The sequence below is a fragment of the Aspergillus stella-maris genome (assembly GCF_047715825.1).
Source record: "Aspergillus stella-maris strain CBS 113639 unplaced genomic scaffold BDV14scaffold_99, whole genome shotgun sequence".
NCBI lineage: Eukaryota > Fungi > Ascomycota > Eurotiomycetes > Eurotiales > Aspergillaceae > Aspergillus > Aspergillus stella-maris.
Genome location: NW_027396893.1, coordinates 691 through 27,069, shown reverse-complemented (window position 1 = coordinate 27,069; position 26,379 = coordinate 691). Strand labels below are relative to the sequence as shown.

Here is a 26,379-nt window from a genome sequence, read left to right as displayed (position 1 = left end):
CGAGGGGTTCCAAGAGTACAGAGACGGGAAGATCTCTGCTTATAAGATCGTCTATGAACTATGAGGATGAGTAATAATATCATGCTTACAGTTGGATAGCAACACATGGATAGCTCGTGTTCAACGAACATTGACGAGTCATACTATCAATCTCCCTACTCAACTAGGCACAATCAACCGTAGCCCTACCCTCCTCGGCCCTCCTCAACCTCTCCTCCTCCTCTTTCCTCATCTCATAAAACACCTTCATCCGCTCCGGAACAATCCTCTCACGCCTCCCTACAATCTCCCACCCCCCTAATCTCTCCCTCCCCAACGCCAAAAGCGTCTTCCGCTCAACAAGACTGTACTCCCTCTCTTCCTCCCGATCAAAATCAAACGGCTCTTTCAACCCAACAGGCGGGTTCGTGATGATCCTCGGTTCCCGAAGACAATTTCTCGACGCAGAGTGCAGCATGAATGGGTGTAGGAGAATAACGTCCCCAATTTTACCCGTCATTTCATGGAAGTCGCTGCATTGTTGGATAAGGCCCGTAAAGAAACTCAGAGTTGGCTTTTTCGTGCCGTGTTCGGGAGTTTCACGGCGGGGGGTCATGAATGGGGATACGCCTTCTGGATGATTGTACTAAGCCAGTCAACACAGTGTCACCAACTATTATTAGTCGAAAGTGCATACCAAATGCCTCGCGATCCTCGCAATCCCCTCTGGACAAATCATAGTCCCACCCCCATGCGGTCTAATATCCGAAAACAACGGGATAACAAGCAGCGCCTGCTCCGGGGAATCCAGAAAATGCCAGAAGAAGTCCCCGTCCACATGCCAATTATCCAGTTCTTTCGGATCCATCTCCTTCCCCTGCTTAAACTGCTCCTCCCACTCGTCCGTCCCAAGATTCACAATCAGACTATCCCGCCAAGATCGAAACTCCTCATTCTCTGAGATCCGGTCTTCGCCTCCAACGAGTTCACATATTGCTGCCCAAGCCTTTGGCGCAAAGCTTGAGACAGGCTCAGAGCGATGATGAGGCATATTAATTCGTTCTTTCGTCCATGTGCTTTTGTCTGTGGGGGAATAGCCGAGTCGGATCCAGACGTCGGATGTCCATTGTGCGGCCTTTTCTGGCGTGAAGCAGTTTTCTACTCTGATGTAGCCATGCTTCAAAAAATTGGCTTTGTCTTCTTCCGTTAGGGTATATGCGGGGGGTTCTGCTGCATTGGTATCGTGAGTGGTGGTTGACATGGTGCTTGCCGTCAATAAGGAAACCGGATTGAGCTATTCAAGATAAGATATCGACCAGAAGCCAACGTGCGGGAGAGAAACTATCTAAATCAGACCACGTATCTTATAGGTAATAGCCGCTGCGAAATAGAGGATAAAATGCCCTTATTCGGCACCCTCCGCATGCTCCTTGTCTAAAGCGAACATGGCCCCTCAATCCCACAGAAAGACCGAGTGCACATTGGTTACCGGGTAGAACGTCAAACATCAACCAGGGTCTTTGCAAAGTTGCTGGACAAAGAAGATGCAAGAGTGCATATCTCTATTTATGGCTTCTACTCTATCGACCAAAAAATGCCCTGCTGTATGGACTTGTGGTTGAACGATCTCGGATATGTGCTGAGGGCGCGAACCTATCGGAAGCGACACATCGCGGCCCAACTGTATGCAGACAAATCATCGATGCACCCTGCTACGTTGTCCTCTCCTTTGATTCCCGGCGCGACCCTTATACGTTACAAAGGGCAAGTGCGACTTGGTGAGCACGGCACTGAATGAAGGCGCGACACAATGAATCCCAATCCCAAGGCAGGAGCGACCGTCGCAGTCCATTGAGGAAGGAACGACTCAGTTTCAACCAGAGACGGAAGGTGCAGCCTGTTTCCTTCAGACGGCAGGCGCAATGTGGCAAACACACCACTGAGGGAAGGTGCGGCCGATCTGGTTCAAGAAGGAAGGCGCGACCCGTTACACGTACTCATTGAAGGCAAGAGCAGCCGGTTATGGTGAAAGTGGGAAGGAGCAAACAAACATTGCTCCAATACCTATGGGTGACAAATTCAGAGGTTAAGCTCGTCCCTGTCGGCGGTCATACCGAACAACCACAAGCACAGGCCACAGCTGCAGGAAAACAGAGCCCACCATCATACACCCAGCGAAAATCTGCGCTCGCGAGAAGAATGCGTCGGCTAAGTCTACCAAAGCGCCTGCGATCGGCGTCCCCGTTAACGAACCAAGCGAGCTGATCGCCCACATCATGCCCATCCTGGTCCCGAGCATCTTGAAATCAGGACAAAGGGCAGGATGGGATATAATCGAGGTCGGTCCGGTCACTAGTACACCGGTAAGAAAACCCCAGTAGCAGGCCCAGACGACAAAGCCTGCCACACTCGTTGCAGCAATCCAGGTGAGCATCGCGATCGCGGATGCTGCTATGCAGAATATAAGGATGCAGATTGGTTTGACTCTGGACCCCAGGAGGTACGGGACTGTTCGACCGAATGCAGATGCGCCGTTTATGATAGAAAGCATGTAGAAAGAAAGGCTCGTCGAAGTCCCAAGCACAGTACGAGCGTAGGACGCGACGTAGAACAGTGGGATCCAGTATCCGAGCATCATTAGCGTCAATGAGACTGAGAACAGCATGAACGGGATATCGCGAAAGGCCTTCCAGTCGATCAAGCTTCGAGCTCCAATCTTCTTACCCGGTCGGCGACAAAGCACAACGCACGTAATGATCGCGAGGAAGAGGTTGATGAATGCGATGCTTCGGACGGTCCAGCCAAACCCAATCCTTGGTTGAAGTTGGCGGAACATGATAGGAAATACGACGCTCCCAACACTTGATCCAATCGACGCACAGCCAATGGCGATTGGCCGTTTGGTAGTGAAGTAGGTTGATATGACGACGAGCGCTGGGATGTAAGCGATGCCGCCGCCAATTCCAACGCAGAAACCCTGCGCTAGTATGACTTGGTAGTACTCAGTCGCTAGGCTCGTCATCATCATGCCAAAAACTATAAGGAAGCTTCCTGAAGCAACGAGAAATCGAAGGTACCCCAGATCTACCAGCGGGCCTGATACAAGGCCTACCAGAACAATAAGGGTGGCTTGAATGCTGCCTATCCAGGAGATGGCTGACGAAGACTCATCACGAAGCAACGTCGTCTGGTAGAACTCTTGAAAAGCTCCATAAGTACTGATAAGTCCCCTGAGCAGAGTTAAATATTGTTCTGCGAGACCATGGATCAAGGACCATACCAGGTGTTGACAAAAACACAAAAGACCCCAACGACGCTGAGCCATGCTTCAACGCCGCCATTGGGAATCGGGTCTCGCAAGGGCTCTTGGTGTTGAGGCTCGACCAGGGACGGTGTATCGGTCTTTGACTCCTGCGTTTGGTCCATAGATCTAGATCGGGGATCATCCGGTGCGATATCAGCTTCAGGTGTTGTTGACATGCTGACTGGTCGTAGTGTTATCGAGGGCGGCAAAAGAAAAACTTCTTATCAGGCCAGGGGCACAGGCAAGCGAACAACATCATTGGGAATTAAGTTGGACAATGGCGCCATTTGGGCGGGCGGGGAATTGGGGGCAGGAGTAGCCCACGGGGAGCAGTGTGGGGTGTCGGCTATGGGCAACTACGATCTACCGTATTGTTCGGTTGGCCGCCCGGCACTTGGCTGCGCCTAAGCTTACCCTCCGATTGGCGCAAACTTGGGCCCTCTTGTCCTTGTAGGGCGCACACTCATCATCTTGAACAAAGGTTTGACGATCTCGGCCCTCTTAATGCCTGTTGTCCAGGCGCACTTCATGGTACTACAGCCAGTCCTAGCCTCGGCGAGGTAAAGTAAGAACAGCCCGCTCTTGCCATTCACGAGCTGGAACCACTCAGTTGAACGGCATATTGTAAAGCATGTTCTGCCACATTACCGCTTGGTCAAAAGATTCCGCCATAAATGCGTCCTCGAGGAGGTTGTCGCCGTCCTCGATGGACCACGACAAGGGCTCCCATTGCATATTTGATCCGGCTTGCGCCTGTAAAATGGGATCCTGAACGTACGTGCTGGTTGAGAGAGGAGCATTGTAAGGTGCAGGAGCCATCTGTGGCTGAGGTGTCCAGTCGTTCGATCGAGGGACCATATTCGCTGGTTGTTGGGGCACCGACGGTTGAGCCGGAACATTGCGACGAACGTGAATTTTCCCAAGTAACGGAACATTAAATGTGAGTTCCTGGTCCGACCCAGCGTTGCTAGGCTCTTGTTGCAAAAGGTTTCGCAGCGCGCGAAGGCTATTCGCTCCTCGCTCGGCGAATTCGGAGCCCACGCCCTTCGACTTTTCCTCCATCAGCTCGACAACCTGCATGACTACATCTTCAAGACGAGTTTTGTCAATCTCGAACCTGCCAATATCTGGCGACGGACAGTTGTGAGACAGCAGAAGTAGCGAGGCCATAGCAGCAAAAGCTTGCAGGTCAAGCAATTTCAATGTGAAGAACCCATCAGGCAGTCGTTGCCGAATGAAGCGATATCTGTGAGCGAGCCATTCACATGCATCAATGCAAGCCAAGCGACTATACAGATATTCTTCAGTCTTGTCCTGGCGAAGAGCAACTGGCAGGTGCGCCTTGATCGTAATACAATAATGCATGAACCTAGGGCCATATTAGCACAATAATTTTAAGTCCAATGGAGAACCTACTGAATGATATGCTTCGGTTTCAGGTCTTCGTTTGGAGTGATAGCCCACCAGTCCTTAGGCGGCTGTGAGGCAAGTTCTCTAGCCTCGCGGGCAATCTCGAGTGCCGAAGTGTACAGTTTTGTGGTAGGTCCCTCCGACGTAACCAAATCCTCAATGTCAAGTATTTTCGGGGTGATATCCATCAATCGATTCAAGTAAACTGCGGCATCAACTGCACCGTTGACAATGAGAGGTTTCTGGGCGCCTAAGCGGTATCGTCGGGTGTACGGCGGTAGATTAAGCAACAGTCCTGAAAGACGATCGATCGTTGCCAAAAGATCCCAGAGCTGAACTTTTTCATTACGCGCAGGATCGTCAGCAACACCGGTCGCCTTTTTCATTCGGGTCAATTGTGCTGTCTTCGGTAGACCCATCAATTCGGCAAGGGCGATAACATGTCGTAGTTTCAACCAGGCCTTTTGCGGATTGCCCCTTCCCATTTGCCTAAGATCTGTCAGAGCTTTCATTTCCTCCCGAATACCTGTTCTGAGGGGAAACGAACGGAAGACGGGAGACTTACAGGCGAATGAAATGGATACACATCGAGAGACCTGGAATGGTCCCGGTCAGGCGGTCATGGGTCATGACCAAACTTTCCACAGTGTCCGAGACCGCTCGAGCAAAATCGATCCGTCTTCGAGAAGTCGGTGACTGGGCTTCAGGAGACCCTGGCTGTTGAGACACTTGTTGTGCTGTGATCGACAGGGTGAGCAGCCACGAAGCCAATGCAACAACGTCCACATCTGGTCTACACATCTCGTCATATTGCTGCAGGATTTCTTGATTTGACAGGGGTATATTTGGTTGCGGCATCATCTGATGAACCATCTGCAGCCAGTCATAAGTAACAACCAGCATGTCCGCCGTCTCTTCCTTCGAGGGTATCAGCTTCTGCAGGAGTGGTCGGATGCGACCAAGTAGGTGGGCCGAAGCCTTTGCTCGACGCTCAGTTTGATGCTCATGTTGTTTATTGGTGTCAACGCTGAGCCAGTCGTTCTGAAACAGAGAACGCAACTGCGACGGCTCCTCCGCAATCAAGATCTCGGACGCGGTGGACTCTGCGTCGGAATCATCCGAACCGGGGGAGTGGGTCGATGGGTCTGCCTGGATCGACGGCTTGCCTCCAATCTTGACCTCGATATTGCTGACGACTCTTGTTAACCGACTGACTTGAGATTCAAGTTGTGCTATTCGTAATCGCGAGGGTAGTCGCTGAGCTTGGCGCGGACGAGCACTAGAGGTCTGGGCAAGACAAGTAGTATTGCGTTCGGTGCATTGGCGACAGATTGGCGCATCGTCTGGAATTCGAACACAGCGAACTTTTCTCCTCCGGCCTGTGTCTCATTAGTCAAGGACAGAAAGCCAAGCGGAGCTAGAATATATGTCATACACTCGGTGCAACTCTTGGTGCCCTTGCGGATGGCGGGGCTCTGCGGTGCGAGCATAGCGCGTTGATGGCCACGTGGAGAGATCCGATGTTCGTCCGAATCGGAATATATTGCACCGGAGCCGCAGTCAAGGCTGGAGAGAGGCGACAGTCTCAGACAAGGAGCTGCAAGGGATGGAGATAAGATGATGAGGGAGAGAGAGAGAGAGACGGACCGGACGAAAAGACGGACCGCGGGCTTCGGACCACGTGAGCTCCGCCCCGTGCCTTTCCCTTTTGGGAGTGCTGCCTTCTTTGTTGAAGTTTGTGAACCATACTCTTCTTGTGAACCATACTCTTCTCTATTGGACCGGAGTCTATGCACTTGGGCTCCTGATGACGGAGTAAAGGCTCTGCTGGCACCACCGGGGTTTCCTCCCACCGACTCCGTTCGCTCCTGCTCTCTTATATAGGGCGGGCCGGTGTTTCCTTTCCTCCTCTCCCTCCAAACAACAACACAACAACTTCTCTTCCTTTGCTATTCTCGAGCTTGGGCTTGATACTCGTTTGCGCTCGCCCCTTACCCTACATTCCTTCGCTGGCGACCCTTCCACAACATCCTACCATGACCTCGTTACTCAAACGCGGCGGGCCATACGCCTCGACCATCGCTCAGGCTGGTGGCCTTCCAAGCAATATCCCCGATACACCAATATGCGCAGTCTTTATCTGTCTCTACATCGCCTTTGCGGCAACCAATATGACCATCCTGCAGAAGAACAACAAGCGCAACCACAAGTTTATCCTCTCTGGCATGCTGTTTGGTTTCTGCATGGCTCGAATCACTACCCTTGTCCTGCGCATAGTCTGGGCCAACCGTCAAGGCAACGTTCGAATCGGTATCGCCGCTAATATTCTCGTCAACGCCGGTGTCCTGTTGGTCTACATCATCAACCTCATTCTCGCCCAGCGCATCCTCCGAGCAAGGCAGCCTCACATTGGGTGGCATCCTGTCATGCGCATGGGCAGCAAGTTCTTCTACTGGTTAATCCCAGGCGCTTTGATCATGGTCATTGTTGGAACCGTGGTTTCGGTCTATACTTTGGATCCGGTCACTCGCAACGACTGTCGGGACGTGCAACTGACCGCCATCACCTACCTTCTCGTCTTCACCTGCCTGCCTCTGCTTCATATCATCCCGGCTGTTCTTCTCCCTAGACACAAGCAGGATGAGTCATTCGGTCAGGGCAGTATGCAAAGCAAAATCATCATCGTCACTCTTTCGAGCTGCCTGTGTATCTTGATTGCCGGCTTCAAGGCAGGCAGTCTATGGAGCCCTCCACGACCAGTCTCCAATCCAGCCTGGTATCATGAAAAGGCTGCCTTCTGGGTATTTAATTTTGTGCTCGAAATCCTGATCCTTAGTCTGTTGACTTTCAACCGCATCGACAAGCGGTTCCACATTCCCAACGGATCAACCAAGCATGGCGACTACAGCGGGATGACAGACAAGGAATCTGAGCCGGAGCAAGAAGCTGCCGAACCCAAGCCAGTTGTTTAATTTCTCCTATGTTTTTCTTCTTTCTTTGACGATTATATGCACATATAGATAGCTCATGTATAGATAGCGATCGCTTAATCTAACCAGATACCTAATGCAGTTTGATACCCTGTTGCGTAACCTCCCATTTTGAAACTGACCACCAACCGACTATGGCTTCTTCAACCATACTAGAAAATTATTAGACACTGACATTGCTGTACTCCAACACGGGTATCCGGCTATCATCCCAGGACGCAAGCTAACACCCAAAGCGCGAGTCGGCGGATCGGCGGATCGGCGATCGGAGGTTGAATGGCCGTCTTGACTTCGGACTTTTCATCCGATTCTTCGCTTCTCGGACGAGTCTCTCCGAGCACTCTTAGATACCTTTATTTAAGATCAATAAAAGGCTGAACCTAGGTTATGGATTGATAATGCCCCTGAGACTGTAGATCTGTCATACCTTGTCTTTGATCCTGAAGCTTGTCAGCTTATTGCCGAGCTACTTCTTCCTTTTCATGTCGATAAACGCTGGTTTTGTCGATCGCCTTGAGTAAGTCAGCCATGGCCTGATTATCTGCCTGACCGTGCAGGCAATCAATCGTCTATCCTCTGATGCGGCTCACTGCAGAAAGGGCTAGATCTCGCAAGCCACCACTTGACTGAAGACTATCTTCCACTTCTACCAAGACCTTACCAAGAAACCGGCCTGTTCTCAATTCGCCAATTTCTCACTCTGCATTAAGGACTCCAGGAAAAGGCAACATTGCGACCATCAGCACACTCCCAACCCCTCAGCAGCGGCTTACCCGCAGGAACACCACAACAGGGGCCGGTCAAACCTGCCCTGTGAACGCAAGATGGCCCTGCACGACGGTGCCATGTCTCACTGGGAGACCAATCCCAAACACCGCCAAGCAGTCGTGTTGCAGCGCATCTGCACGATCCTGCTCTGAAGGCACAACCTGCAGGGCCCGACCAATGACATAGCTCAGGAACACGAGATCGAGTTTTCGCACAGTCGAGAACATCACACCAGAAGACTTATAAAGCGGAGAGGTACCTCAGCTGGTTTCTTATCGTCAAGCAAGATGTTGTTCCTCGCGTTGTTTCTCGGCCTGGCTGCCGCCCAGGGTACTACCAGCGATCAATGGCTGATTACTTTGAATACCACTATTTTCTGGCCCACGTCTACTGACTACTTTTACGGACCTACGACCGGTCCTAGTGCATCTGCAGTGACTTGTAATGCCGAATGGGTGGAATGGGCGAAGCGATCAACTGGTCTGCGATCGCTGGGCGCGACAGCAACCAGCACCTCCGAAAGTTCATGGTACAGTAGTGACGGGGCCTGTCGCACCTCTGTCTCTCTGGAAGACTATTCAAACACCCACGCTGGTCCATTGACAACTCTATGCGATGACAAGGCTCGCGCTCTGGGGCCTAGGGAGACCGTCACGGCGTACTACCCCGGCGACGGACCCTGCGTCTCCAGTTACACCACATACACCCAGACAGACACATTCTACCGCGAGCCCTCCCCCTCGCCAACCTGCCCTCTCAACACAGATGAGTGCATTCCCATCTGGTCAACCTACCGCAGTCTCTCGAGTGAATGGCGCGATGCGAACCCAACAACAACACCAGGCGACACAAACAGCCCCATCCCACCCTACGACTGCCCAACTCCAGCGCGAGAGTATCCCGAGGAAAACCCCTGCTCAGCATGCCACTTCCTCCCCGGCACAGCAACAGTCTTCTACTGGCCCGTCACAACAGCTGATGGGGATTTTTGCGCTCAAAACGGCACAACACTCCCACCAGAAGGACCGAGCACCGCCATCGTCAACGGCGAAACGTTCGTCAGTCCATCAATCTACATCTCCTTCACAACAATCTACGCCTGGAGCAACCGCCGCGGCCACGCAGGCTTCCAATGCGGCGTCGACCACTTCGACCAGGTTATCTCCGTCAACCCAGAGACCCTCTCAAGTATCCGCTCCCACCGCAACGCCAAGTACCCCGTAATCGGCACATCCTACCCCTTCGACTTTGCCGAGTTCCAAACGGAAGAAGTAGGCGAGTACAGCCAGACTCTGATCCCGTGGCCTCAGTACCGCGGCGGGAAGCAGTGTCCACTCTACGATGACGAGGCATGCTCTATTATAAGACAGGACTACACTCCATGGGTCAAGCTTCCTGAGGAAGTAAGGACAATTGATCCCGGTTGGTCTGTGTGCGATGACGACTGGTATATTCCGCCTGTTACGCTTGTCGCGCTGGATAAGCCTGAGATTACGATTACGGCTACACCGGAGGCGGAGGCTGAGAGGATAGAGGTTGCGGCTACTCCTCAGGATGGCGCTGCGACTACTACGCCTGAGCCGACGAGGGGGTGGTAATTAGCCATCTGCCATCTGCCATCTGCCCTCACTGATCTTGAAGAGAAACGGGAAGTTGTCTGTATAGGAAAAGTCCATGGTCCCAGCATAATAGCCGTCTATTAAGAAGTCTGTGAAAACTTTGTACTCAGTCTCTCTTAGCTCGTAGGGACATCGGCAAAACGAACATGCTTAGGCTTAGGCTCTACTCTGTATGTCTTCTCTTCATACCAGTCGCGAAGTAGGCAATCAGGTCGGAAGCATGAGACCGACTACGACTTCGATGCGACCATGATCAAATACCTCTTATGTACGGGTGAATGCAGAAATGGTACATGTAGCTGAGAATGATACTTGCTAGGGACAATGCATCCACATCTGGGCGTTGAGTAGTAGCCCTCCTGCAAAAACGTCTGTTTATCTCTTGTCGCACAAAATGCCGCGGCCAAGACCAAAAAAACACCCCAAAATAAAAAGATTTTATGACCAGTGCCGGGCTCGATCCGGCGACATTTCGCGTGTTAGGCGAACATCCTAACCAACTAGATCAACCGGCCATTTTGCATAAAAGTATTTCTAGGCTTGTGGTTTATATATAGAACACTCTCGGCGCATGACAAACCCGTCTCTCTTGGTTTTCGTGATGAGGAAGTTGATGGGATTTAAAAAGTTCCTAGCTTATATTTTACTGTTTATCTTCTGGATCAGCATATAAGAGCCTGCAATTGCGGTTTAGACCGTGGAGCGTATGGCTCAAGGAGATGGTGCGCACTGTCCCTAGAGGCTGCCGGAATATATTTTCTCGCCTGATCATTCGGATCCGTCAGTGTTTGACTGCCGTGAGAATAAAATTACCTTTTAACGCTGTCTTAAACCAGGATTGCTAGTACTACAATGGATTTCAAGTTGCTTAATCATAACGATCGGAGACCATAGATATGTAAATGTGTAGTTGCAGCGTAAATGCACTGCCAGATAGGTTGCTCGGCCAGGGTCGGAGACGATGGATATATTCTTCTAGGTAGTTCTACTGTAAGGTATAAAGGTACTGCGTGCATTACCCCGTCAAATGTTGGTGCCACGAATAGATATCTATATTTTCGGACCGAGGTATCCTTCTACTAGCCCGTTTAACCATGAGAAGTCTCATCAAGACTAACATCCAATACCCAAATTTATCAACAAGAAGAACATCCGAGCACAGACGATTATTAAACATTACTTTGGAAAGAAAGAAGGAAGAATCACAGCAGAGAAACGGAAACCCTGTAATTTTCATCCGCCTTACGCCAACAAGCACAGCGAAGAACCCATCACATCAACTTCGCATAAGTCTTCCCCGCCTCATCAAGTTCCTCCTCATTCTTCAACATATCCCTAAACTTCTGCAACCGCGAATTCCTCCTCTGCCTCCTCAACGTATTCATCCCAGGTCCCTGCGAGTGTCCACCTCCCATACCAACACCAAGCCCAACATTAACACCAACCCCCGGCTCAGGCTGCACCCTCTCCTCAAAGTCCCCCCTGAGCGTCTGGACCGGATTCAAATCATCCTGAACAGGACTGCCATCTTCATTACTTGATAGCCGTTCAAGGACCTCCGTCTCGCCCTTTTCGTTATCGTCGGGACCGAGACTAGACCGCCGCTGGAAGACATTAAACTCGTTCATACTGGGCGGTTGTTCTTCTGTTACGGGGTAGGTGTGGGTGTGTGGGTGGCGGTTGAACATGCGTTCGAAGATGGAGGAGCGGCGGCGGGTAGTTGGTTCTTAACCCGTTAGTATTAGTATATGTAGAAGGAAGGGAGGGAAGAAAGACAAACCCTCAGGCATTATTTCTCGTACGTGAATGGTATAGCCAGTGTAGGGGCAAAAGGACATCTCTAGGTCTCTACCTAGTACCTACCGAGACGAGAAAATGCGGGGAAAGCTAGGATGGATGTTCCTTATGTAGATGATAGCTATGGATGAAAGAGAGGTTCGCGTGGCAATGACCCAGAATTGAGCGTTGGGGTCCGGGGGTGCCATGTGCGTCACGACTGGTGTTAGGTGGTATGCCGCAGGTGTCAACGGCCGAACCGGAGATTGGAACCATGTTTCTCTATGGCTAGACTAGACTATTCAAACTTTCAGTTATAGAGCATAGATGAGGTATATCCAACAAGCAGAGTAGCCGTCTAGAGCTTCGCCCCACCCCTACTCAATTCCTCCTCCGTCCACTCCCACAACTTCCGCCCCTTCTCAACATCAACCACAAATCGATTTCCGGGCTTCCCATTACCCACAGGAACATAATAAGCCCCATTCACCAATTCATCCTTCTTAGCTCCAAAGCCAGCCCAGAGCTGGTTCCACGCTCCCTCCTCCACCTTTGTCCCAAACACACTGAGTATCTTCAACCCGACTCCAGCAAAGGGGTTGTTCGCCTTGATGGACGTGTATAGATCAGTCAAAATGATACCCGGGTGAACAGACACCGCCGTGAGCGAGGGATACCGTCTCGCGAGCTCACCAGCAAAGAGGATATTCGCTGCCTTGGAGGCTCCGTAGCGCGCATGCGTATTACATTTCTTCAACTCCCCTTGATCCAGTATCGTCTCAAAGCCAGGAGAGAGATTATGTCCGATCGAAGAAAGCGAAACAACACGGACATCAGACCCCGATTCCTCGGCCGTCTTCAACAGAATTGGGAGAAGCAACTTGGTAAGGAGAAAGTGGCCCGTATGATTCGTCCCCAATTGAATCTCATGCCCTAGATCCGTTTCACCAGGTGGAAGAGACATAACGCCCGCATTCAGGAGGAGAACATCAAGACGGTCCGCATGCTGCGTGAATAATTCCGCGGCTTCCGTAACGGACTTGATACTCGATAGATCCAGAGGCAACCAAGTAAGTTTCACATTCGGCGCAGTCGATTCCAAGTCCGCGATAGCGTCGCGCGCTTTTGACTCTGTTCGCGCGGCTAAGAAGACTTGTTGGGGATTGTGAAGGAGGATTTGCCGGATGGATTCTTTGCCTAGGCCTGTGTTTCCTGTACCATCCTTCATTAATACCAATCGATAAAATAGTAGAGAGATTGTAGTACCTCCAGTAACAAGAACAACCTTGCCCAACAAATCAGGGATATCGCGGTCGGGCCGAAACGACACGCCGCCGATGTAGTTGGCCAGGTTGAGGTTCGCGGCGACGAAGCGGGCGGCGGCTGTGATGAACATTTTCTATATCTGTATTTGTATATTTACCCTTAATAAGAGAGAGTCGGAGTATTAATACTTTATAGTGTTGAGAGGATGAGGTAAAAATACACCGGGGTTGTCACAATCACAGGGGCGACCAGATATTTAACGTCATTCGTGAAGATCATCAGAACTTCCGAGGTTGATGGGCCTGGGCTATCTTGGCTATGCATCGCGCGCTATGCCTCCATTTCAGTCATAACAAGCAGCTTTTCATACATCAGTCCTAAACTCCTCCAATTTTCTGCGTTGTTTCCCCTCTGCATCAAAATTGTTTCCGTCCAACCACCCCTCCAGCGCCCCCTTTAAATTCTTCAATCCCCACCACTCCTCCCTCAGCATCGATAACCAGGCTGTATCGCGATTCCGTCCCTTAACAACAAAATGGTGACGGAAGATTCCCTCAAAGGTAAAGCCTAGTCTCTCTGCAGCGCGCTTCGACGGTGCATTAAGCGAGTCGCATTTCCATTCAATCCGTCGATAACCCAAATCCTCAATTGAATGTTTAAGAAGGAGGTAAATCGCCTCTGTAGCCCCGACCGTTCGTTGTAAGGCTTTCGTGAAAACAACGTGTCCAATCTCAAGGCGCATATGTGTAGGGACAATACTCATGAGCGATAAGTATCCAATTGCTTTCCCTTTCGTATTTGAATCCTCTCGCGTATCGATGACTGCGAAGAATAAGGGATCGGTTGATCTTGCTTTAGCCTCGAGGTCTTTTCTAAGCGGCTCGATATCATCGTACGGCCCTTCAACGGGGATATAATCCCATATCGCCGTCTGCTCTGGATGGTCGTTGTTTACCAAAGGGAAGAGATCTTCTGCGTGGGATGCTGACAGCGGGACCAGTTGTACGGTTCGCCCGGTGAGTGTTGTGTGTGTTGGTGGTTTTGCGGGGGGGAGGGTAACGGGGTCGCCTCGTGGTCTGGACATATTGAAGGTTGATTGTGGTTGAATGAATCAAATTGTTGTCGTCGAGACAAGGAAGGTGGTGTATTTAACCTAGCAGCGCTTGAGTCATCGGGTGGCTTCCGCTGACTCCAGCTATAAGAATACGCCTACGCCCTGCGGGTGACGTGCTTGAAACTGCACAGAAGGACTTGAACCAGCTCTAAGTATATCTGCGCAATTTCAAAGTATGACTAAAGGGAATAACCTTTCTTAACAATTACCTGTCCAGAAATAAAAACCCGTCAGCGTTGCTGGGGATATATAGATCCCGTGCTATGGACAAGCTACTAACACTAGTCGCCAGAAACCATGAGCATAGACATCCATCCACCATGAAAATCAATGGTCAAAGCTCCTCCTTTCTACCCGGACCACCAACAAACAAATACCCCTTTCCCCTCAGTTCAAAACAAGGCGCCTCAATCGTCCCCGGCCGATCCATCCTTCTGACAACATCAACAAACTCACAATCTTCACAATCCGCATCAGAACACCCCCCGAACTTAACCGGTTCCTTGGCGCCAGGTATCTCCGCGTACCCAATCAGCGAAGCATGATAGGATTCAGTGTAATAATCTTCCTTGTCGAGGTTCAGACAGAGACTTCCCTTCGCAGGGTCGTAGGAGAAGGGAGTGTCGTCGCCTTCGTGATGTGGGATTGGACATGAGCCGCGGTGTTCGGTTATTATTGTTCCTGAGTATTGGGCTAGACTGATGGAGGGGAGGAGGGGGAGGAGGGTTGTTGTGAGTTTCATTCTGAGAGTAGGTAAACTCCTTGGTGATCTCAGATTTTGGATAATTGATAAGCTTAACTTGCGATTTAAGGCAAAGGAAAGGGGGATGAAGCTATATTTATAGGTCCTGACACCGTAAGCCACTTGAGACATCTATATTCAAGGGGCCACTTGTCTACTCAAGGACCTTCCACGTCGCAACAGGACGATCTACTAGAATCCTCCAAGGCACCAGGATAATCACGGGGCCAAGTCTAGAATGGGCGATAGATCGGAATATAGATGGGGTATGGAGCGGGTAGTTGAGCCTCTGAGAGTCTGGGCTGTTGTTTACTCTGTTCAAGGTACGAGACTAGGCAGCAGGAAGACCTCTGCGGCGGGAATACTCCGAATGGCCCAGCCGTCCCCGCTTAGTTGTACTCTGTACTCTGTAAAGAGTAGAACTTGATAGCTAATTGTAGCTCTTCTCGGCTTTCTCGGTCTGAGCTTGATACGTGGAGTGGAAGCTCCGCCGCTACGACTAGCTTATGACGTAGAGTTGAGTTCTGACCTTACTGCACAGCCTCAGTGGACTGGCTGATAAAAGCTCATTCATTGTTTAATTCTGATATAACCCCCACTCAGCACGTTTAGACGGTACCGGAAGCCGAAACCTTGACCTGCTTGGAGGTCTTGCCGCTGCCGGAGCCGAGCTTCTCGACGGCCTTGACGACGTCCTGGCCCTCGACGACCTCGCCGAAAACGACGTGGTTGCCATCGAGCCAGCTGGTGACGACGGTCTATTTCAATTAGTACTGACCAAAACAGTATGAGTGCTGAGAAAATGGGACTCACCGTGATGAAGAACTGAGAACCGTTGGTGTTCTTTCCGGCGTTGGCCATGGAGAGGAGGAAGGGGCGATCGTGCTTGAGCTGGAAGTTCTCGTCGGCGAACTTCTCGCCGTAGATGGACTTGCCACCGGTGCCCTGCAATTCTTAGAACCAATCGCCAATGCTTATCTGGGTTGTGGACTCACGTTGCCCTTGGTGAAGTCACCACCCTGGAGCATGAACTGGGGGATGACACGGTGGAAGGGAGAGCCGGAGTAACCGAAGCCGTGCTGGCCAGTGGCGAGCTCACGGAAGTTCTGGGCGGTCTTGGGGACAACGCTGTCGAAGAGCTTGAAGACGATGCGGCCCATGGGGGCTGTACAAGAGAGCAAGAGTTAGCGAAGCGCAATGGGAAAGTGGACGGGGAAAACACAGGGGGAGAGCATACCGCCGTCGGCGGTGACGTCGAAGTAAACGTTGGACATTTTGAGAGTAATTGAGGATGTTAGGAGTGTTGTGGAGAGGAGAGAAGAAGGGAGGAAGTGGGAGGTTGTTAGTTATAGCACAAATTGCTGGTGCGGGGCACTCGAGAACCCCGCCTTTGTCAGCCAGCTTACCTCACTCCCTCAACACCAGGCACGTCAGTTCTCTGGACAGTACAAACTACACAGTAGTAGCTACTCTTTACAGTGTTTTCGAAGGCCAGTCCAATCAAACCCCCTTTGTCCCACTCGCCGTGAGCCACCAAGGTCTTGCAACTCGCCACCCACGTCCGAGCGAGATCGTCGTCTTGACTCTGGACACCGGCCTGTCTACGAGTATTATTATACACATAAACAGCCATAATCGATACGTAACTACAGAATCAGGCACCATGATACATGGAATCTGCAGCTCAACGCGTGGTTGCGCTGCAATGCCTCTGGTCCTGCCGCCACGCGTCTGTCAACAAGCTACCCCGCGATCTTGGTGCCTGAGGAATAAACAGTAATAAACTGCCTGAGGCCACAATTTACCGGCTTCCACGTGCTTTCCTTTTCCGGTCGATGCCAACGGCCGGCGTCCCAGACTGAGCACTCGTCCAGACGGGGTGTCCGAGTGAGGAGTCCACTCCACGATCTGATTTGGATCTCACCCCTCGTTCTGGTTAGTACAGATCGAATTGCGAGCATACAAATGTTCTTCTATACTGGTACTGTCAACCTGGATGGCTGGTCGTTCGAGGAGACCCCGATTTCCCCCATTGACTTTACGCGATGGCAACGATACAGCCCCTCGACGACTCTGAAAATGCCAAGTCTTCCGCAATAAGCGGTCCACCCAGCACGGTCGACAAATTTGACATTTCTTGATGCAAGGCGGAATGCAGCCTCGCTTGCTTTGACGCGTTTCATTGACAATCTACAATGTCTTCTTCCATCCACTGAAGTGGTATTCGACATCTACCGCGATTCCACATCAGATTGCTCTTCCAGCTCATCTGCATCCGGCCAGATTACACGAACAGTACGGCTCAGCCATCTGAGTCTCCCCAAATGAGCTGTCGTACCTTCCTGCTCAAGCACGGACGGACTTAGACAGGGAAGCCGCCACATCGTCCCGTCTGTATTGATAAGGATGACTACGTTGATACATATCATAGACTGCGCTCTATATAAGGACCTAACTACATGGCACAAGTACATACGACCATAGGGTGTGGAAAACAGGGCTTCCCGTCCGCTCAGCCGTACTTAAGCCACAGGTTGAACGCGGTCAAATAGTACATGAGCCCTGGACTAGTTGCTGCTTTATCTATAGTTGCCGCTAGCTCACAGGGTGAGTGCGAGTGATTTGGGTGATAGATTTTACTTAAGTGAGAAAGTGGGTGCTATGTGGGTGACAAGAGGGTGAGAAGGGGTGAGAAGATGAGTTGGCCGCGACACTATTATCAAGGCGCAGAGAATCTTCTCTAGGTTAGCATAAATAGAAGGGCCTTTTCATCTCTTGATCATAATTCCATTTTCTCTCTTAACGGGTTTATTCCAATTAGCAATATATCACGACCCTTACAGGTCATGATCTCGACCACGACGAGCAACAAGGAACCGCAGGCTCGACGGGGGACCGCGGGTTCTGCTAAAGGGTCATATGGAGATGTAGCTAGAAGTCTTATTTCATTGGTTGTTTAGAGAAGAACTAGGGTACAATTGAAAGTTCGATGTGGCCTCCAGCGGAACAACAGTAGTTCCGCTTCCGGGGCTCGTGGCCCTATCCCGGAGCCTCAGGCAACACCGTAGCTACCTCAGGCATTACAATTCTGCATGGAGTAGCTTAGCTGCTAGAGATTATATGGTCTTATACTTTTGTATCACTCCCCTTTATTTAATACCCTAAAATAAATGGAATAAAGCTATACAAGCGTCTAAATCATGAAAAAGCAGTGTTAGAAAGGCTGAACAAACGGCAGCCAATCAATCAGGCGCCTCGCCGGCGTGATACGACGGCGCTAAGACGAACGATGTTCCGACCCGAGCGTCCCCGTCGTCCCCTGCGAGGACGATGAGGACGACGGACGGTCGTCCCCACCGTCGCCATCCAATGTCTCTTGAAGAAGTTTGAGATTTCTCAGATCCATTTACTATCGCGTCCCATCATCGAGAGAGAGCCGAAACACTTCTTCAAACCTTCACCGACCGATGTCACCGCGAACATGCCTCGAGGAGAGGCTACAAGCCGGCAGAACTGATCCGGGTGACTTTTGATCACGTCGTCTGCAAAGATGGTTTCTTGACCTTTTTCTTTTCGTTTATGTATGCGACATTGATCTCGGCGAGTCCGACCGCTGCTATGGGTGACGACATTTCTCCTTATCTGGAATACTTTGACGATGTCGCTTCCTGGGATACGGCCAGCTTGGAGAAAATCACCGGTGCTGTCAAAGCTTTTGCTGACTATATTGTTGAGAACTTTTTCCTTCCCCGTACGTCGAAACCCAAAATTATCTCATCTTAAGACATCCGCTAATGATTTTCTTCCCAGTCCGGGCCTCATCCGCTAAAACTCCGCAACCCACTCCTACCTCGTTATCTTCTATGCAAACCTCTGTTGCAACCGGCACTACACAACGCCTATCCTTTCTTCGTGAGAGATGCTTGATGCGAGACCATCACAGCTGCGTAATCTCCCAAAAATTTGATCGACACGAAGCAGCAAAGCGTCTTAAGCGTGATGGGGAAGACTGTACTGATGACGATGGAGAGCTTCTTCGAACTGCGTCAAGCGACCGATTCCAATTTCTGGAAGTGGCTCACATCATACCTCGTTCTCTAATTACAGTTACGTCGGCTGAAACTGAACTGGTATTTCTCTTCTTCTCGGAGGTTGATTGGGTAATAACATTAAACGTGCTACCAGAGCGACGCCAAGAGGATGGCATTGAAGATCTTGGATATGTTCGACCCTGGCATCGTTCATCTTATAGAATACCCCCGAATTGACAGTCCGTCCAATGCCCTAACGTTAACGCACCACTATCACCAGCTCTTTGGTGAATTTCAGATCTATTTCGAGTCGACTAGCGAGCCCTATCAATACAGGATTGATTCAACGGAACAGAGTTCGTTCTTACGTGATCCACTCTTTCCCATCACTCGCACCTTGGCGCTGAGCCCTAATCGCACGATCGATCCACCTTCAAATCGACTTCTCGGTGTTCATCGCGCGATTGCTCGTATCATGCATCTCAGCGGAGCGAGTGAGTATGTTGAGAGTATCCTCCGAGATCTGGAGCAAGTGGAGGTGAAAGCAGACGGGTCCACGAATCTGGGCAGTTTAGTGAACCTTGGCCTTGGCGGTTGGCTCAAGACATTGGCTGTGCATTAAATGCAGCTCGGCTGTCAAGGTGCGGGCTCAGGAGTGTATTCAGAACAGGCTAACGAAGTAGATACACGGGCAGAACGCAGGATCAGGCTATCAGACAGGCGCTTAGTATAACAAGACGTCGCTCAGAGATCAGGAACAAGATCAACATCGGAGTTGAGGAAGTATCGGTCAGCCAGGCGGTCAGGGCAGGCAGAATCTCGCGATCCTCATTCCGGGCACGGTGCCCGGAGTGACACTCCAAGCTGGCACCATGACAGCTAGATTGACAGAATCAGACCTTCATTCATTAATACTCCTACTGGTTAGTGTCTAGTAATTACGCCTACCGGTGACGCTCATAATATCGCATCCCGTATCCTCCATCAATAGTGTATTTCCTCCAGCAATAGTGTATGTAGGCGAACGAGCAGAGAGATCAGGTCGGTTGAGGTCGATATTTTGGTCCGTTGTGCCAAAGTGGGGCATTTAGCGTCTTGGCAGTCACGTGACCCTCAACTCACGTTGCAATATTTTACCACCCAACTGAGAAGTTTCAAGCACTTACCAACCACTAATCTCTATAAGACAGCTGCCCTGTTGACAATTACATGTCTAATCAAAACCAAACCACTTCTAAAGTGACTATATAAGTATTAAGTAGCTCTTAGTTGCTTGTTATTACAGGGAACCCATTAGCATTAGCAAGCTCGGTGGGGTCCATAGCGATAATCAGTTGTTAAGCAGTTTGCAAGTAGTTGGTGTCCTTAGACTTCTGCATACGCGGAGAGGAGAATAGAGATTCAATACGATACCGAACGTAATGGCTCGGTTGGGCGGTTCCTGCTTCATAAGGGTTCTTGGCATCACGTGTTAGGGGTGTACCTCGCGTGAGTTGTTCGCGGAGCGGGGTCTTAGCTGAGCGTTGTTTGGAATTCTCTTGGCGTTGGTTACAAAGTTTTTCCGAAATCCCAACCAACGCCTGGAGGCAGGAGCAAGCGTTGGTTGGGCGAAAATTCCAACCAACGCCTGGCTGACAATCACACAGATTGATTTTCCAACCAACGGTCGCACCTGCTCCCCACTCTGAGTAACTAAAATACTAGGCTGCCAAGCATTTGTATAGACTTCGTGTAGTAAGATCATGATTCTAAATCGCTTTATAGCTGCCGACAATGTAGACGACTACTCAGTTAATAAGGAAAACGTGTAATTGAGACGCGTAAAACCAGTTCTCTTTGTTATGACTACAGCGTGTGCTCTTGTTGTGGTAGCGCGTAACCAGGCAACCGCAGGAGCAATATATATATCTCCCCTCACCTTCACCACAACAAAACTTCTTTTCTCCTACACCATCTCCCCTTTTCTCTATCATGAGACGCCCTTCTTTACTCCTACTTCGCATATGCTGAGCACCTGCTCAGCATCTACTCACGATGTCCCAACTAAATCCCAGCAATCGGCCTAGCACCAGCGCCAACGAGCCTATATTCAGAGAGGAGGTCGATAACCCCGAAGTCGCCTCCGCCCCCAAGACCTCCGTCTGGGGAATGCACGTTGGTATGATCTCCTTACCATATGCTTTGCACATGCTGATCATATGCAGGCCCAATCTACGCCAATGCATCGACCAATATCGCTGACCCCCATCCTGCTGACGTCCCCAATCCCAATGGAGGTGCCCCTACTCCCGGTCTGCGTCGACTGAGCGGTTCCCATGGTGGCATGTGAGTCAGCATGTGCAAAGCATATGCTCAGCCTATGCTAACATCTTTAGTTGCTGGGTGTCCATCGGCGGCGAGCAGATGTGTGGTACCCCCTACTCGGTTTCTGGCGGCCTGTACCGACACATCAGAGCCCAGCACCCTGTCGCCATGAACAGTATGACCATATGTCCTGCACATGTCCTGCACATGCTGACCTTGTCTTAGTCCTGTTCCCCCCCCGCTCCAATACCCCGGTGCTTGAAAAGACTGCTGGTGAGAACGCTTTGAAACGTATGGGTAAGTCAGACCTATGCTGCGCATATGCTCTGCATCTGCTAAGGTTATGCAGTCATCAGTGGCGAATGGCGTCGTGCTCGTTTTGGCTACGAGCCAGGACGGGGTCCGCTCAATGGTATCATAGACCGTTTCGCTACCGGGTGTGAAGTCTTAGCGTATGTATGCACCTGCCTTGCACCTGGCGTGCATATGCTAAATATATGCAGTCAGCATGACCCTGATTTCGCCCGCAAGTTCGGTACTCGCTTCCATCGGAACGTCGTTAACCCTATCATCTCGTCACCCCGTGGCCTTCGTAACGTGAGTATCTGCCCAGCACATGCAGAGAATATGCTAACCATATGTTTAGATCGGTGCTGCCCCTCCACCCGCACCAGGAGTTCCGTCCCCCGCCGAAACCCGAGCATACCGCGCAGCTGTGGGCGCCCCAGGGGCCAATGCCTCTCGATGTAGGTCCTCTCTCTCCATATGCACTGCACATGCTAACCATATGCAGTGCAACTGTATCGTGCTGCCAATGCTTGCGATGAGCGTGAGACGACCCCAGACGTTGCTGATGACGAAGAGGAGGAAGACGACCACTATACTGAGGGCACGCCTTCGAAGAGACACAGGAAGAAGTAAGCGTGCATATGGTTAGTATATGCAAAGTACATGCACAGTAGACGCATAGTGAACATTAGGTTGCGAGTAAGCACAGTAGTCTGTAGCTAGAAAGCACAATAAGATTGATTTAACAAGATATTTTAGTTTAAAATAAAAATATATAGAACTTAATACTTGATTACTTCTATTAGAAGCTAAACTTCAATTAAAAAATATAATAAAAAATAAAATATAAATTAATTTTGTAATCTTGCTATCTCTGCATCTAGTTCTTCATCTATCTTTTTAGCTCGAAGATATTCAAGATATAATCTCTTCTCCTTAGTCTTTTCTTCTAGATGCCTAGTCCTTTCACGTATAGCTTCAGCCTCAGTAGACTCCGTCCGTATATGTCGCTTTAGTGAAACAGGCAGGAGCGGTAGACTTGGAGCAGGTGTACCCTCATCAATATACCTTGATACATCTGATATAACAGACATAGCCCTGGTGCCAGGCATATGCTCAGTATATGTAGAGCCACTGGCAACTGATAGTATATCATCATCATCTGGTAAGCCAGGCAGTGGGGGAGGCGCCATTAGCAACGGATCTAATTCAGGCTCAGTGGATTGAGGCTCAATTGGTTGAAGTTGTTTAGACTTTGGCTGGTTTGATTGAGCCTCCTTGGGCGGAGGCGTGATTGGCGTATCGTATGGATTATCTGGATTATACGGGAGATATGGTTTCTTCTGTCGAACAGCTGCAGCCTTCTTATGCCGAGTAGACTGGCGACTTAGATTCTTCGACATCCGAGCAGCAGGGTTCTTAGTAAGCTGGCGAGAATCAACCCCAGTAACCTCACGGTGTCGAAGTCGGGTATATTTCTCAGTACAATGCTTTCGAAGTCTAATAGAAGTTAGCTATATGCCTGTTAGCCATATAATTAGCATATGCTAACCATATGCAGAGCATTTGCAGTGGAGATACATACTTCAAGACTCCAGCCAGTAAAGATAGGTATCGACCAGTAGCATTGTTATCCTGGAAGTGACTGCTTTCACTGACATTTGTATGCTTACGAATAAGCTGCCAATCCTCATATGGGATCTTAGATTGACCAGAGCAGAGTCCACCGAGAAGCCAAGCCTTTTGGGTCTTATGCTTAAGCCACCGAGCAAGCTTAATAGCATGATCAGGATAAAGACTCTCAATTGCATAAGCCTTCTCTAGTAGTTCCTCCCGTGATCTAGCTTCCCATAAAGTATGGATATGATGCTTGGCCTTATGATCCCCAAATTTCTTTCGGAAATTGCGTTTCACGTGAACCTGGCAAAAGACAAGGATATAAAGAAGATGTTCATCCTAGGTTAAGGATGGATCAAGCTCATGAAGATAATCTCCAAGGCCGGGTGCTTGCTTAGGACACATATCAGCTGTAATAGCACGGATACTATTCTTAGCATGATGGATATGAGCAAAGTGCACATCCTGACGACCGACCTGAGTAAGCATTTCAAATACTTTGCGGAACAGGATATGATATGCAGCTCGACTCTCAGTATTCATGAAAGCATATGCATAGGTTAGGATACCTAAGAGGTTAGCATATACTTAGCATATGCTTAGTATATATAGAGAGAAAGCTATACTTACATTGATGCTCATCACTCCATCCCACAAGGCTAAAGACATTAGTCTTACCCTGGATCATCTTAAACGAGAGATCAATCTCGAGATATCGAGCTGTCTGAAAAGCCCTAGCCTGCTCATCGAGGCAGCATAGGATTATAAATTTCTGAGGGTTATCCTCAAAGAAATAAATATCGCGGATCCATTGGTTATAAGGCTTTTTCTTATCAAACTCAAACTCGCGGATAACACCTGCAAGATCTGTACCATCAGGGTACTGGAGAAGGCGTTGCTTTCGTATAAGACCAGAGATACGGTCTTCAATATTAAGACTGGCATGGAGGGTACGAAGAATAGAAGGCCCGAATTGATTTCGAATATTGATAAAGGAAGGTGAGATTAAGAAACGCTCTAGTAAGAGAGATATTAATCATATGCAACGCATGTGCTAGGAATATGCAGAAAGGGTCTATACTTGCGGTTAAGGATATAATATCCTCTTTTTGAAGCATCTCACAGACTTCGTCTGCTATATCCTGGGGTAGGCGACTAGGTGGGGGGGGCGGGTGACCATGACGGCCTCGGGTAACAAGCATCATATATGGAAATCGGTGCCAGTTCTCAGGGATAAAAAGATCAAATCGTGAATTACATTTAGCAACTTCAAGTGTAGTTCGCCCGCCAATATGGGCCTGATCTATTAAAGGTTTAGTAAAGGTTTATATTTAGAGAGGATCACTTACCACAGTACTTAAATTTTGAGTTAACTTGTGTCAAGAAAACACATTTACTGCCTGGCTGTTCTCTTTTTTGGTGTTGGTGCTCAGTAAGATACTTAAGATATAAAGTATCAAGCTGGGCTGAAAGAGGGTTGATCGATTGAGCCATATGCCAGGGCTCAGTATCTGAATTCTTAGGACAGCCGAGAAATTCTCTCTATTATTAAATTAGTATAAGCTTAGCATATGCAGAGAACATGCAGGGTACTTACTTTATTCCGCGAAAAGACAACTGGAACATCATCAGGGCAGGTATATGCCCCTTGATAACAGCAAGGCGCTTGTGATTCTCTATCATTACATCCCTTTTCCCAATTTCGAAGGAACCCAAGATAGAAATGCTCGGTCTTTTGTTTAAGTAAATCCTTTGGCCCAAGGTTATGGTATGAATGTTGTCGTTGAGCCCAAAGGGCTTTAAAATATCGGAGGTCAACTCTATTAAAGTTATCATATTGAATACCACTAACACCAGGAAGCAAGAGAGCTTGATCAAGTTGATGACAATACTTGACCCCTGAACATGAGTATGATCGATGCCAGACCTTAGAAGAAGTATTATCATTATCCAATCGAGATAGAAGAGGTATCGGGTGAAGCTTTGCGGTGCCAGTATTAGATATAGAGAACTGGATCTAGTAAAGGTCTTAGTATATGCCTAGTATAAGCAGGATGTAAGAGAATATACCCTAGACATTTCCTTAGAAAAGATATTACAAATTTGTTCTGAGTACTTTGGATCGGTAGGGTCAAGTGACTCAGGTATAGGATTTGAACAATGAATAAAGTGTAGTATTCCTGGTTCGGTTGGTGATTCAGAATCTACAGTATGTGGATAATCAGGCATCATTGAATGCTCCTGGATCTCCTTGATACTAATCTTGCTCCGATTATTTGTTGATACAACAAGGCCAAATTGCTGAACCTCGGCTGCGGAAAGGCCCATAAGTAAGGGGATATCAGGAACCCGTGGTGTCACGAGGCTAGTCTCATCAGGGGTTATATCATAGTCAGATACATCGGAATCGTCATCTGAAGGTGATGTAATGGTATTCTGGGGACATAGATCACAGATAGTTAGTATATGCTTTGCATATGCTCTGCGCATGTTAGACACAATAGTGAAATACCTCCGGAATTAGGATGTTATTCACTAGGCGGTGGATCTGATCGATAAACTCAGCATCAGTCATGATGGGCAGTATTCTGGCGCGTGGGAAGAAGTAGGGTTAGGATCTCAAAAGAGAATAGTATGGAAAAATAGATAATGCAGTGGACCGTTGGTTGGCAAGAGGTAGAGGAATCAACTGTTGGTTGGGAGAGTCAGCCGTTGCTTGGGATGAGGTTGGGAGGCTTGGCATTTCTGAGCAACGCCGAAAGTTTTTCCGTCCCGTTTTCCAACCAACGCTGGCAGAATCCCAAACAACGCTCAGCATGGTACTCTCGCGGAGCTCGGGTGAGCTATGTCCACGAACCAGTTAGTGAGTGGTTGGGAACTGGTTGTATACTACTTACGTCTTGGACTAAATGCTCTGTTTCTTCCTGCGACCGGCCATTCACGGCAACAACATAAGAATATCCGTGAGGGTCAGTTCTGGGATACTCAGGAAGATCATCTGTATATTCAAGATACAGTGTTTACAGTAGGTTGGTTTTTGCATTAGTAAGTTGTATAGGAGCATCTGGTTGCTAAGCAGTTGCAAATTAGTTAATAAGTACTTGATTTAAATAAGAAACCTCACCTTAATTAAATCATTATTTAGTGAACCATCTTTATTTTAATTAAAGT

The 26,379-nt window shown here is 49.3% G+C and overlaps 10 protein-coding genes and 1 non-coding gene across 11 annotated transcripts; 3 read left to right on the top strand and 8 right to left on the bottom strand.

The window, feature by feature from the left end:
• Positions 1 to 133: 133 nt before the first annotated feature.
• Positions 134 to 1,406, bottom strand: BDV14DRAFT_161093 (uncharacterized protein). Its single transcript, XM_073766764.1, has 2 exons — positions 677 to 1,406; positions 134 to 625 (listed from the first exon to the last, which is right to left on the bottom strand). The coding sequence occupies exons 1-2, from the start codon at positions 1,238 to 1,240 to the stop codon at positions 164 to 166; spliced, it is 1,026 nt and encodes a 341-aa protein (XP_073622517.1). The 5' UTR covers positions 1,241 to 1,406; the 3' UTR covers positions 134 to 163.
• Positions 1,407 to 2,065: 659 nt separating this feature from the next.
• BDV14DRAFT_193663 (major facilitator superfamily domain-containing protein) lies at positions 2,066 to 6,183 on the bottom strand (the record flags this gene model as incomplete). The annotated part of the gene is made up of 6 exons (XM_073771810.1): positions 2,066 to 3,209; positions 3,260 to 3,409; positions 3,900 to 4,652; positions 4,700 to 5,182; positions 5,259 to 6,072; positions 6,129 to 6,183. 6 exons carry the CDS (start codon positions 6,181 to 6,183, stop codon positions 2,066 to 2,068), a joined length of 3,399 nt encoding a protein of 1,132 aa, XP_073622516.1.
• A 435-nt stretch (positions 6,184 to 6,618) lies between these two features.
• BDV14DRAFT_184405 (uncharacterized protein) lies at positions 6,619 to 7,785 on the top strand. The gene has a single exon (XM_073770506.1). It carries the CDS (start codon positions 6,730 to 6,732, stop codon positions 7,663 to 7,665), a length of 936 nt encoding a protein of 311 aa, XP_073622515.1. The 5' UTR covers positions 6,619 to 6,729; the 3' UTR covers positions 7,666 to 7,785.
• Positions 7,786 to 8,082: 297 nt separating this feature from the next.
• On the top strand, positions 8,083 to 10,586 carry BDV14DRAFT_184403 (uncharacterized protein). Its single transcript, XM_073770505.1, has one exon. It carries the CDS (start codon positions 8,739 to 8,741, stop codon positions 10,047 to 10,049), a length of 1,311 nt encoding a protein of 436 aa, XP_073622514.1. The 5' UTR covers positions 8,083 to 8,738; the 3' UTR covers positions 10,050 to 10,586.
• On the bottom strand, positions 10,512 to 10,585 carry BDV14DRAFT_t138. The gene has a single exon. It is a non-coding gene; the product is annotated as a tRNA-Val (tRNA).
• Positions 10,587 to 11,341: 755 nt separating the features above from the next.
• On the bottom strand, positions 11,342 to 13,359 carry BDV14DRAFT_212276 (uncharacterized protein; the record flags this gene model as incomplete). The annotated part of the gene is made up of 3 exons (XM_073776278.1): positions 13,113 to 13,359; positions 12,222 to 13,058; positions 11,342 to 11,796 (listed from the first exon to the last, which is right to left on the bottom strand). The coding sequence occupies exons 1-3, from the start codon at positions 13,240 to 13,242 to the stop codon at positions 11,342 to 11,344; spliced, it is 1,422 nt and encodes a 473-aa protein (XP_073622513.1). The 5' UTR covers positions 13,243 to 13,359.
• BDV14DRAFT_161047 (GNAT family N-acetyltransferase) lies at positions 13,098 to 14,266 on the bottom strand. The gene has a single exon (XM_073766763.1). The coding sequence runs from the start codon at positions 14,194 to 14,196 to the stop codon at positions 13,477 to 13,479; it is 720 nt and encodes a 239-aa protein (XP_073622512.1). The 5' UTR covers positions 14,197 to 14,266; the 3' UTR covers positions 13,098 to 13,476.
• A 95-nt stretch (positions 14,267 to 14,361) lies between these two features.
• BDV14DRAFT_184399 (uncharacterized protein) lies at positions 14,362 to 15,079 on the bottom strand. The gene has a single exon (XM_073770504.1). It carries the CDS (start codon positions 14,966 to 14,968, stop codon positions 14,561 to 14,563), a length of 408 nt encoding a protein of 135 aa, XP_073622511.1. The 5' UTR covers positions 14,969 to 15,079; the 3' UTR covers positions 14,362 to 14,560.
• Positions 15,080 to 15,437: 358 nt separating this feature from the next.
• BDV14DRAFT_184395 (peptidylprolyl isomerase) lies at positions 15,438 to 16,301 on the bottom strand. The gene is made up of 4 exons (XM_073770503.1): positions 16,206 to 16,301; positions 15,964 to 16,133; positions 15,782 to 15,913; positions 15,438 to 15,726 (listed from the first exon to the last, which is right to left on the bottom strand). The coding sequence occupies exons 1-4, from the start codon at positions 16,240 to 16,242 to the stop codon at positions 15,577 to 15,579; spliced, it is 489 nt and encodes a 162-aa protein (XP_073622510.1). The 5' UTR covers positions 16,243 to 16,301; the 3' UTR covers positions 15,438 to 15,576.
• A 4,732-nt stretch (positions 16,302 to 21,033) lies between these two features.
• Positions 21,034 to 22,224, top strand: BDV14DRAFT_205535 (uncharacterized protein; the record flags this gene model as incomplete). Its single annotated transcript, XM_073774752.1, has 8 exons — positions 21,034 to 21,157; positions 21,204 to 21,324; positions 21,375 to 21,478; positions 21,529 to 21,600; positions 21,653 to 21,755; positions 21,807 to 21,900; positions 21,950 to 22,049; positions 22,097 to 22,224. The coding sequence occupies 8 exons, from the start codon at positions 21,034 to 21,036 to the stop codon at positions 22,222 to 22,224; spliced, it is 846 nt and encodes a 281-aa protein (XP_073622509.1).
• A 1,259-nt stretch (positions 22,225 to 23,483) lies between these two features.
• Positions 23,484 to 26,006, bottom strand: BDV14DRAFT_160917 (uncharacterized protein). Its single transcript, XM_073766762.1, has 7 exons — positions 25,279 to 26,006; positions 24,806 to 25,225; positions 24,558 to 24,750; positions 24,290 to 24,511; positions 23,839 to 24,225; positions 23,686 to 23,777; positions 23,484 to 23,618 (listed from the first exon to the last, which is right to left on the bottom strand). Exons 1-7 carry the CDS (start codon positions 25,696 to 25,698, stop codon positions 23,553 to 23,555), a joined length of 1,800 nt encoding a protein of 599 aa, XP_073622508.1. The 5' UTR covers positions 25,699 to 26,006; the 3' UTR covers positions 23,484 to 23,552.
• Between the last annotated feature and the right edge of the window lie 373 nt (positions 26,007 to 26,379).

What these genes read in the sequence shown, in the direction of transcription:
- BDV14DRAFT_161093 (XM_073766764.1), bottom strand. Translation starts at nt 1,240, where the DNA reads ATGTCAACCACCACTCACGATACCAATGCAGCAGAACCCCCCGCATAT. An exon ending in CGAGGATCGCGAGGCATTTG is followed by an intron (nt 626 to 676) that starts GTATGCACTTTC and finishes TGACTGGCTTAG; the next exon opens with TACAATCATCCAGAAGGCGT.
- BDV14DRAFT_184405 (XM_073770506.1), top strand. Translation starts at nt 6,730, where the DNA reads ATGACCTCGTTACTCAAACGCGGCGGGCCATACGCCTCGACCATCGCT.
- BDV14DRAFT_184403 (XM_073770505.1), top strand. Translation starts at nt 8,739, where the DNA reads ATGTTGTTCCTCGCGTTGTTTCTCGGCCTGGCTGCCGCCCAGGGTACT.
- BDV14DRAFT_161047 (XM_073766763.1), bottom strand. Translation starts at nt 14,196, where the DNA reads ATGTCCAGACCACGAGGCGACCCCGTTACCCTCCCCCCCGCAAAACCA.
- BDV14DRAFT_184399 (XM_073770504.1), bottom strand. Translation starts at nt 14,968, where the DNA reads ATGAAACTCACAACAACCCTCCTCCCCCTCCTCCCCTCCATCAGTCTA.
- BDV14DRAFT_184395 (XM_073770503.1), bottom strand. Translation starts at nt 16,242, where the DNA reads ATGTCCAACGTTTACTTCGACGTCACCGCCGACGGCG. An exon ending in GTGACTTCACCAAGGGCAAC is followed by an intron (nt 15,914 to 15,963) that starts GTGAGTCCACAA and finishes TAAGAATTGCAG; the next exon opens with GGCACCGGTGGCAAGTCCAT. An exon ending in GTTCTCAGTTCTTCATCACG is followed by an intron (nt 15,727 to 15,781) that starts GTGAGTCCCATT and finishes TAATTGAAATAG; the next exon opens with ACCGTCGTCACCAGCTGGCT.
- BDV14DRAFT_160917 (XM_073766762.1), bottom strand. Translation starts at nt 25,698, where the DNA reads ATGCGCAGAGCATATGCAAAGCATATACTAACTATCTGTGATCTATGT. An exon ending in CTCAAAATTTAAGTACTGTG is followed by an intron (nt 24,512 to 24,557) that starts GTAAGTGATCCT and finishes AACCTTTAATAG; the next exon opens with ATCAGGCCCATATTGGCGGG. An exon ending in TATTTGAAATGCTTACTCAG is followed by an intron (nt 23,619 to 23,685) that starts GTCGGTCGTCAG and finishes GTGCTATTACAG; the next exon opens with CTGATATGTGTCCTAAGCAA.